The sequence below is a fragment of the Mus caroli genome, chromosome 7 (genome assembly GCF_900094665.2).
Source record: "Mus caroli chromosome 7, CAROLI_EIJ_v1.1, whole genome shotgun sequence".
Classification (NCBI taxonomy): Eukaryota; Metazoa; Chordata; class Mammalia; order Rodentia; family Muridae; genus Mus; species Mus caroli.
The window spans coordinates 34,601,183-34,612,310 of record NC_034576.1 but is presented as its reverse complement, the minus strand read 5'-3'; the positions used below and the strand labels follow the sequence as shown (position 1 = coordinate 34,612,310).

The 11,128-nt window shown below is 46.8% G+C and overlaps 1 protein-coding gene across 2 annotated transcripts in view; it reads right to left on the bottom strand.

Moving 5' to 3' along the window:
* Cep89 (centrosomal protein 89) overlaps positions 1–11,128 on the bottom strand; it is a 45,486-nt gene that overhangs the window by 7,110 nt on the left and 27,248 nt on the right. The window contains exons 12-18 of one of the 2 annotated variants that reach the window (XR_003837243.1): positions 10,737–10,840; positions 9,377–9,492; positions 5,121–5,301; positions 4,444–4,611; positions 3,432–3,573; positions 2,618–2,813; positions 117–206 (exon numbers count right to left, since the gene is read on the bottom strand). Coding sequence is in view for 1 of the 2 variants with exons in the window: in XM_021167138.2 (XP_021022797.1) it covers positions 117–206; positions 3,432–3,573; positions 4,444–4,611; positions 5,121–5,301; positions 9,377–9,492; positions 10,737–10,840 (801 nt within the window). In the remaining variant the exon portion in view is untranslated. The remainder of the gene's footprint in view (positions 1–116; positions 207–2,617; positions 2,814–3,431; positions 3,574–4,443; positions 4,612–5,120; positions 5,302–9,376; positions 9,493–10,736; positions 10,841–11,128) is intronic. The other variant, XM_021167138.2, reaches the window with a different exon arrangement.

Here is an 11,128-nt window from a genome sequence, read left to right as displayed (position 1 = left end):
ACACACACACACAGACACACACAGACACACAGACACACACACACACACACACAGACATGTCCTTTGAGAGCTCTGTTTCCCATGGGAAGGCACCATGCACACCGGCACGCCCTTACCTTTACTCTCTCCTCCAGCTTGCCCAGGCGAATGTTGCCTTTCAGGATTTTGTTGAGAACCCCATGCTTCTCACTCTCTAAACACTGAGCCTGAGGAGAGGGTGCAAGCACAAACATTACCTTAGCTAACACACAGAGCCCTGGGAATTGCTCGGACTGTGACGCTTGTCACAGCACTTGCTTAGCACTTGTGAAGCCCTGGGTTCAATCCCTAGACACACACACACACACACCCACACTTCACTCTAATTCTGCCTGTCCCACTTTTGGCCCCCTCACTCCCCTGAGGGGCTGTAGGCAGAGCTTGGATGAGGGCTACAGACCAACAAGGAGAGAAGGCCACACTGGGCATCTCTCCTGGATAGAAAAGGAGGTCTGGGGCCCCTCAGGCCTGGCTGTTTGGAGCTTCAGAGCCGTGCTCTCTCCCAGCAGACATATCACTCCTGTGGTGGTGTGAATGAGAAACAATCGCCCACAGGTTCCGGTATTTAAACTTGGTCCCTAGTTGGGGAAGTGATGGAAGCTGTAGGAGGCGGAGCCTTGCTGTAGGAAGTACGTCACTGGGTGTGAGCTCTGAGAGTTTATACCCCACCCCACTCCAGTTCACTCTCTGCTTCCTGTATGTGGGTGAGATGTGATCCCTTAGCTCTGGCTGCCATGCTGCCATTATAGACTCTTCCTCTGAAACCATAAACATGCCAAACTCTTCAGTCCGTAAGTAGCTTTGGTCATGGCTCCTTCCATGGTACTCAATGAATAAGTGATAAAATCAAGCTTGATAAAAGCAAGCTTGTATCTTGGCTAATTTGACTACAACAAAACAAAAGGGAATAATATAAACACACAATGTTCTTCTCAGACCAACATGGCAGACGGTATATCCAAGAGGGACGTCATCCAAAACCAAGCAGTCTGCATTGATACCCAGATGGGAAACAAGCTCCCACACACCATTAAGGGCTTCAGCTGCTATGGTATGGGATGCCTTCCTCCTAAGGCAACCTAGGGGTAGCTGTTGGATTTTCTAGAAAGGAAAGATCTGACAGAGAAAGTTAAACAACTTTCCCCAGACACAGGAAGAAGCATCCAACTGGCAGTTGCCACGTCCATTCCTCAGTCCACCATGTGCTCCCTCAGAAAGGTGTAAACGGAAGTAGATGAAGGCCAATGGGGAGCTGCAGAGTAACTCATGACCCTGGGCATCAGCAGTCACTCCCCAGAGCTGAGTGGAGGCCTTCCCTAAAGACTTCGAGGGCCACAAGACACAGGAGACCAGGAGCGATGTGACAAGCAGGGAAGCCAATTTCACCCTGTGTGGATCATACAATGCCCTGAGTGCCCCGCCAGCTTCCATACCCCCCTCCTCCCTGGCTTGGCCATAGGTCTTGGGATATCAGAGGTCCTGCTGATGAGCAGAGCCAGGCACAGGACTGCACCTCTGCCCACAGCTAGTGCTGACTCAGTGATCTGCTCTCGGCTAAATTCACAACTTTTAAATATTTATACACAGAGTATGTGGCTTCCACTGTGTTTGCTTGCCTGGTCTGCAGAGCTGAGGTGTGGATCTGAAGGGGCCGTTTGAAGTCAGAATCTCTACTGCAGCACAAAAGACTGGGGATGGGATCCCAGGGACAGGGGTCCCCACGTGTCCTGCCCTGGAGACAGGGATTTAGATTTACTGTGACTCTGTGTGGAGGGCTGCTGGAAGGAACTTCAGATGAGCAGTTTTGCTCTGCACCTTCCAACAGGCTTTTACCGTCTCAGCAGCCCAGTGGGCATGGGGAGGAAGGGGCACTTGGTGTGGTGACAGGAAACACCAGCACGGTGGCCAGGACAACAACTTTTCAGGAGAAGCCAGAATCAGCTCTGAGTGGCTTCAAGGTTCTATCACACAGGGTCAGAGTCAGGAGGGACTTAGAAATTGCCTGTGATGGGGCTCATGAGATGGCTCAGTGGGTACCCAGTGGACCAGAGAAACTGTCACCTGACTGCCACTCATGTGCAGTGACACACATGGACACTCATTCACCCTTGCACAACCATAATCATAATCAACTACATTTTTAAATTGCCAGTGATGTTCAGTGAGACTTGCTGGAGCCCTGCCAGCGACTGTCACATTGTGAAAAATGCTTTGTGACACTGAGTACAGACAATATCACGACACGTCCAATTAGCATTTATTTTATGAAAAGTAAGTAGCGACACTCCCTCAGCTCCCCTCTACTACTTCTATAAGCCAGGGCTAAGGCCTCTGCCACTGCCCTGGGGAGGAACTTCCCAGGGCTTCCGACAGCCCCTCCTCCCCTCATCTCCGCCTTTCACAACGATGCCCCCCGAGTCTCTGTCAGGACACTCATTAACTTCTGCCTTCTAATTTGACATGCCGGCAACTGAGATGTAGAAAACCCATGCATGCTTATACGCAGGGGAGTGGTATGTGTCTAAAACACACGGAAGAGAAAATTCAAATAAGTAAGAAGGCTTGTAAGAAACATCACCTGGAAGTCCGCCCCTTGGAGGCACTCACTGTCAGGGCTTGGGGGAATCTACCAGACCTTTCTGAACGCACATGGCTTGACACAGAGAGCAGCTGTCTTCTCCGACCACACAATCTGCTGCGGACATCTTTTTGAATCAGTGTGGAAGTGTCTAGAACCGTGCCAGGTTCTTGCTGGCTGTGCGCTTCTCCAGCATCTAGGACACCGATAATCGACTTAATTCCCTTCCCTGCTACCACACCTGGGTGATCTCTACCTAACGCCGGGAGGCTTGCTCCAGCCCTCCCTCAGTGCTGGGAACCAAACCCAGGGAGGGCCCTGTACACACGGGGCATGCACTGACGACCTTGCTGCACCCCTCAGCACGGCCTGTGATTGTCGGGATTTGTGTGCTGGTGGGAACTGCTCAGGCAGTGACTGAAGGGAATTACAGATGTCTCACCCGGCTGCTGCGTGACAGACATGGGCACCGCCACATAGTTCACTTTCTAAAATAACATTTGCTATAATTTAGAGTTTCTGGTTGATTTTCTTTAAAGCACGTTTTGCTTGTGCTATAATGCCAGTATTTGGGAGGCTACAGGAGGAGGATCACAGTTTGAGGCCAGCTGTGTCTATGCAGCAACACCTGGCCTCAAAATAAATAAATAATTCTTGCCCATGGTTAAAAGGTAAAATTTTGGAGAATTTTGACGTGTGGTTAATATACTAAGACATTAAGCTTTTATATATATAGATAGATTTGCTAAAAAGATAGTCTTAAAGTCACGTTTGTATATGAAGCTTAAGTTTACATAACTTTGAGGAAACTCACCAAATACTTAAGACTGTCTCGTTCCTTGGTGACATTCTCTGCCAAGCCCACCAGGTTTGCCAGGTACTGGTGAGCAGACATCTCCTTCCCCATGGCTTTTTCTACTTGCTTTCTGAGGACATCAATTCTCTTTTGGTATCGCCTGCAGAGGGCCCCCAGTGGTGGAAAAAAAAAAAAACAACCCTGTGAGCATAGGCTTGGGCAGAGTGAATATATGTATACAAAGCCAGAATATATATATATATACACACACACACACATATATACACATACATATACATATATACACACACACATATATACATATATATATATATATATATACATATATATACACACACACATACATATATATGCCCACAAATGTATATACACACATATATACATATACATACACACACACATACATATATATGCCCACACATGTGTATACACACATATATACAAATACATATATACACACACACACGCACACATATATATATTTACAAATACATGGCATTATCAAAAAAATAAGATACTCCAAAAAGAATAATAAATAAATAAATAAATAAATAAATAAATAAATAAATGTGGGGCTGGGCGTGATGGCGCACACCTTTAATCCCAGCACTTGGGAGGTGGCGGCAGACTGATTTCTGAGTTCGAGGCCAGCCTGGTCTACAAAGTGAGTTCCAGGTCAGCCAGGGCTACACAGGAAAACCATGTCTCGAAAAAACCAAAAAATAAAAAAATAATAGATTAATAAATAAATAAGGAGACTGGGATGCAGTAACCGGAAACCAGGCTTTGGGGCGAGGTTAGGAGACATCTAGAGCCCAGGGTTGCCATGCGGCTATCAATATCTGACCCCCAGACTTGAGAACGACAGTATAAACTTTGGTTATACTGATAGTCTGTTCTCTGTCCCTTTGGTTATTATTTTCCACTTTATTGCCCCATCAGAGAAAAACGAGATAAAGACGATAAAATGCAGATAAAAATCATCATACACACACACACACAGAGGTACCTGTTGGCCTTGCGCATGCGCTCCAGCTCGGCCTCTAGCGCTCTGTTCCTGGTGGCCCAGCTGCTCTTCTCCAGAAGCAGGCTCTTCTTCTGCACCTGTAGGGCCGTCAGCTTTGCCATCAGCTCCTCCATCTCAGCACTGTCTTTCTCTTCTTCCTTTTGCAACTGGCTAAAGGACGAGAAATGGCAGACACATAGGTACAGTGGCACACGCATGTGCACAGTGCACCTTAGGTACGAGGGACCCTGCATACAGTGTTGTGGGTACAGTGCACCCTGTGTACAGTGTTGTGGGTACAGTGCACCCTGCATACAGTGTTGTGGGTACAGTGCACCCTGTGTACAGTGTTGTGGGCACAGTGCACCCTGTGTACAGTGTTGTGGGCACAGTACACCCTGTGTACAGTGTTGTGGGTACAGTGCACCCTGTGTACAGTGTTGTGGGCACAGTGCACCCTGTGTACAGTGCACCATGGGTGCAGTGTACTCATGTAAAATCAAGTGGGACTAAAAGGAAGCAGATGACTAGTGGCCAGATTCCAGGCCCCGGTGGACACCCAAAAAACAAAGAGCAGCAACAACAAAACAAAAATAAAACCAAAGTTCTGCAACCACTGTCCACTCTGCCCGGATCATGCCAAGGGCTCAAGCAAGCTTGGAGAGGTGAGGCACCCTCACCTTTTTAGTTCATTGACAATTGACGTATGGACGTCCACTGCAATCTTGCTATCCAGCTGTGCCTTCAGCTCTCTGCATTTGGCCTGCAAGCTCTCCAGCTGCTCCGTGCTTTCCTCGAGCTGCTTTTCCTGGCCCTGAGTCTTTGCCTCCAGGAGCACAAGTTGTTTAGTCAGCTTAGAAACTGGAAAGGAACAAGAAAAAGAGTTGGCACAGAAGACTGATGAAAATATAAGTATTAGGTGTGATGGTGCACTTAGGGTCGGAGGCAGGAGGATCATGAGCTCTAGATAGGCTTGGCCACACAGTGAGATCCTATCTCAAAAACCTGTCTTTTTTTAAAAAAAGAAGGGTTTAAGCCAGGCGTGGTGGCGCATGCCTTTAATCCCAGCACTTGGGAGGCGGAGGCAGAGGCAGGCAGATTTCTGAGTTCCAGGACAGCCAGGGCTATACAGAGAAACCCTGTCTCAAAAAACCAAAAAAAAAAAAAAAAAGAAAGAAAGGAAAGAAAGAAAGAAAGAAAGAAAGAAAGAAAGAAAGAAAGAAAAGAAAAGAAAAAAAAAGGGTTTAAAAAAAGGAGGGCTGGAGAGATGGCTCAATGGTTAAGAACACTGACTGCTCTTTGAGAGGTCCTTAGTTCAATTTCTAGCAACCACATGGTGGTTCACAACCATCTGTAATGAGATCTCATGCCCTCTTCTGGTATGTCTGCAGACAGTGACAGTGTACTTACATACATACATACATAAATCTTAAAAAACAAAATTTATAATCTGTGTTTTTAAAAATTGGGGAATGAAAGGAGAAGCCAGGCTGTGGTGGGTTATATCTCTGAGTTTGAGGCCAGCCTGGTCTACAAAGTGAGTTTAAGGACAGCCAGGGCTACACAGAAAAATTCTATCTTGAAAAAACACAAGACAAAACAAAACCCAAATCAACAACAAAAAAGGAGGTAGGACTGTAGCTCAATGATATTTGCCTGGCTTGCACAAGGCCCTAGATTAACTTAAAAACAAAAACAACGCCGGGCGGTGGTGGCGCACGCCTTTAATCCCAGCACTTGGGAGGCAGAGGCAGGCGGATTTCTGAGTTCGAGGCCAGCCTGGTCTACAAAGTGAGTTNAGTTCGAGGCCAGCCTGGTCTACAAAGTGAGTTCCAGGACAGCCAGGGCTATACAGAGAAACCCTGTCTCGAAAAACCAAAAAAAAAAAAAAAAACAAAAACAACAACAACAACAAAAAAAAACCAGCTTACAAAAAAGATCTGTCAATGCTCAGGTAGCTCGGCTGATAAAGGCTTGTACTGAATGCACGGAGTCCTGGGTTCAATCCCCAGCACTGCATACAAAGACAAACAGAATAAGGGGGCTTGTTGGGACACACCTGCCATCCAGGATTTGGGAGGCGGAGGCGGAGGCAGAGGCAGAGGCAGAGGCAGGAGGATGAGAGGCTCAAGCTCATTCGTAGCTGAACAGTGACTTCTGAGGCCACACAGACTTTGTTTAAAACAAACAAACAAAACAAAACAAAACAACCAGTAAAAGAAAAAACTGTTAAAAAAATCCTCTGGAGAATTTTAATACCAAAGGCCTTATACCCAGAAATTATTTCCCCTGTGTCAAGCATTCAGTTAATATGACATTAACATTCATACACATGACACCAACTCCCACACCTGCAGACTTCACAGCTCACTCAGTCAATTGTGGACTGGAAATAATTGGGGAGAATATTTGCATCTGCGGATGATGATATAGCTCAGTAGGTAAAGCGCTTGCCTCCCCAGAACCCACGAAAGAAAGCCGGGTGTGGTGGTGCACAAGTGTAATCCCAGCACTGAGGCAGGGGGTTCTTTGAGGGCTCACCAGACAGATGGCCTAGCCTACTTGGCAAGATCCAAGCCAGTGAAAGACACTGTCTCAAGAAAGGCTTGTAATAATGACACCCAAGGGCTATCCCCTGGATTACACACACACACACACACACACACACACACACACTCACACAGAGAGAGAGAGAGAAAGAGAGAGAGAGAAACACATACAGACTCTTATCATGCTAACTTAGACAACATGTCCTGATTATTTACATAGTATTCATAGCATGCTGGGCTTTATAACTAATCTAGAGCTGATTTTTGGCTTGTGGGAGGATCTGTGTAGGTTTTTTTGTGTATACCACAGCATTTTATAGAAGAACTTATAAGTTCATGTATTTAGGTATCCACTGTGTGTATGTTCCTGCCTGTTTATCAACCTGTAGCCCATCCCCTCTGGGTACCTTAAGACTTTTGGTTTTTTGGGGGTTTTTTGTTTTTTTTGAGATAGAGTTTCTCTGTATAGCCCTGGCTGTCCTGGAACTCACTTTGTTGACCAGGCTGGCTCAAACTCAGAAATCCGCCTGCCTCTGCCTCCTGAGTGCTGAAATCAAAGGCGTGCGCCACCACGCCCGGCACCTTAAGACTTTAATATGGCTCACTGCAATATTTAATGAGACATGAATCTAACCTTCAAGGAACTCACTTCCCAAAGACTTCAGTGTCAAATCATGCACAGATGTGCAAGCATGTCTCATGATTTGTCTGTAACCGAGACAATTTCAGTATGAGCATGCACTAATGAGATATTCCCCGGGCACTCCATGACACTGCCGCTGGGTATCACAATGGGGGTAAAGCTTTAAATCCTCCACTCTCTGACAGCTCAGAGTAGAACAGAGTTAGCGGCTAGGCCAGGAAACTGAAAAAAACGTGGTGAGTGGGCTCAGTTATAGGTCAGAGGGCCTGGGCCTCCAGGGTTCCTGTAGCAAGTTCGTGGAGGGACTTCCTTTGGGACTCTGTGAACACAGCCTGGTTGTAAGGCACCTGGAACCCAGGCTCAAGAGTTTCAGCTGCAACAGAGCTGGTGGTGACCTCTTCAGTGTATGCATAGCAGAAGAAATAGGGAGGCTCACAGGGATGGGGCAAGACAGCCTGTTTAAGACTCCTGTCCTGTGACTCTTGTCTTCAAGGAGTAAAGAGGGGGAGTGTGCCACTATTTGGGGAGCTCATATCTGGTTTTAATCAAAGCAAGAGAAAAAAAAATCTCTTAATTTGGCTCACTTTGAAGACAATTGCCATTGCTATGGTGGCTATAGGAAGAGACACACTGGGAGAAGGAGCCTCATGGGAAGTCCTGGAGAAGCACAGAGATTTCACCTCTGATGTCCTTAGCCCTGGGAATGCTGGCACACACCTGTTATCCTTGCATTGGGGGGGGTGCGGGCGGGCGGGAGGGCTGTGATTTCAAAGGCACTCGGGGCTTGATGGCACATTCTGAGCCAGCCTGGACTACAGAGCAGACCCTGTCTCAGAACCTTCGGGCTAGGGATGTCTGGTGATCTGAATACAAATGGCCTCCATAGGCTCATATATTTGAATGCTTAGTTACCAGGGAGTCACACTATCTGAAAGGATTAGAAGATTAGGAAATATCGACTGCGGTTGGGCTTTGAAGTTTCAAAAGTCTATGCCAGGCCCAGACTATCTATCTATCTATCTATCTATCTATCTATCTATCTATCTATCTATCTATCTGTCTGTGAATCAGGTCATAAAGCTCTCAGCTCCTGCTCTAGCACCACGTGCATGCCACCATGCTTCCCGCCATGATGATGACCCTAACCTCTGAAACTGTAAGCCAGCCTTCAGTTACACATGTTCTTCTTTAAGAGTGGCCTTGGGAAGCCGGGCGTGGTGGCGCACGCCTTTAATCCCAGCACTCGGGAGGCAGAGGCAGGCGGATTTCTGAGTTCGAGGCCAGCCTGGTCTACAAAGTGAGTTCCAGGACAGCCAGGACTATACAGAGAAACCCTGTCTCAAAACAAACAAAAAAAAAAAAAGAGAGTGGCCTTGGTCTCAGTGTCACTTCACAGCAATAGAATAGTGACTAAGACTGGCTGCAACTCAATACAAAAGTGCTTGTTTACATACAGGGAGTGGGAGACACTGGGGAATGGGAAACAGAAAAGTTCTACTTTCTTCTGCAGTTAATAAATATCTGGGGAAAGGAGATGTTGGGTTGTTTCAAATGCTTCTTCATTCTGTAACCTCTTTAACTCTCAGGAGCTGTCCTACCCTAAAGCCAGTTTGGCTGACCTATGAGGGATCTGAGAACACATGGGCTGACTGCAGACCAACTGCGAGAATGCAGTGGCTGCGCCAACCTACAACTCTGGAATATGCCGCCCTGCCCGGTTTCTAGGACATCGGCGGTCACTCACCATCCTGGAGGTGCGCCTGGTGGGTGTCCCTGGCTTTTGCTTGCTGAATCTCCAACTGCTCTATCAGCAGCTTGTTCTCATCTAGAACCAGCTCTGCTTGAGTCTGAAGCTGCCTCCTGCAATTGATTCAAAAGATTAAACACTGTCCTTGGGTTTGAGAGATCACAGAAATATCCCACAGTGTGGCATGTACTACTGACACAGTAAATATTGCCACGGGCAGTGAATGGGGGACAGGGCAGCAACGATGCCCGAGTGACAGACACATCAAATACTGCACGTAGTGGCAATAACAGCCATATAAAGGCAGAGGGGGGCTTCCTTGTGCATGATACTCAGGTGAGATGGCCTCAAAATGGCCAGTTTGTTTCCTACACTGAAGCATCGAATCCCTGCACCCAAATAATTCCTCTGTACTCCACAAGACATTTTTGGATGCTGGGAGGTCCCGTTTTTTACTTTGAAACTATTCATTCATAATCGGTATCTGCTGCTTATGGTAGCCACACGTACAAGTCCCGGCATTCCTGAGGCTGAGGCAGGGAGACTGCTTGAGTCCAGGACTTGAGGGCAAGCCTAGACAACATTGTGAGACTCCAATCTCCTAAGAAGTAAAAATAAAGGGCTGGAGAGATGGCTCCATGGTCAAGAGCACTGACTGCTCTTCTAGAGGTCTTCGATTCCTAGCACCTACATAGCAGCTCACTGCCATCTGTAACTCTAGTTCCAGAGCATCTCATGCTCTCTTCTGGTCTCCAAGGACACCAGGTACTCACATGGTATGCAGACAAAATAAGCACACACATTTAAAAAGCTTTTTAAAATAAATAAATAAACAATTTTTAAAATCAACAACAAGCAACCCCCAGGTATGGTGCAGTTAGCCTAGAGCCTCGGCACTCGAGAAACTGAGGGCAGGAGGAGATCTGCTGCAGGCCAGTCTGGACTACCAGTGAGGCCATTAAAATAATAATAATAATAATAATAATAATAATAATAATAATAATGTCTTGTTGTTATCTCTGAAGTATAGAAATGGTGTGGATCCAGATGTGAGGTGGGGTGGTAAATAAAGTAATAAATATTAAGAATAAGCCAGGGCTGGAGAGATGGCTCAGTGGTTCACAGCACCAACTGCTCTTCCAGAGGTCCTGAGTTCAATTCCCAACAACCACATGGTGGCTCACAACCATCTGTAATGGGATCTGGTGCCCTCTTCTGGTGAGTCTGAAGACAGCTACAGTGTACTTACATACATGAAATAAATAAACCTTTTAAAAAAAAAAAAAACAGTGCATTTCTGTTTGGTAATGTTATAAAGCCGGTTCCTGCTATGTTGTAAGTTAGCAAGGCCACTTGCCATTCCTCTACGGTGACGGGGCTTCTCTTAGTTAACTCTTGGTGCAAGGCTTCGTTTTCCTTCACGACTTCCTGAACTTGAAGCCTAAAGGTTTTCATTTCCTCCTGAAACAAAAGTGTGGATGTCGTCACACACCCCCCACAGTCTCATGGATGTCGTCACCCACACAGTCTCATGGATGTTGTCACACACCCACACACAGTTTCATGAATGTCGTCACCCACACAGTCTCATGGATGTCGTCACACACCCACACAGTCTCATGGATGTCGTCACCCACACAGTCTCATGGATGTCGTCACACACCCACACAGTCTCATGGATGTCGTCACCCACACAGTCTCATGGATGTTGTCACACACCCACACAGTCTCATGGATGTCGTCACCCAC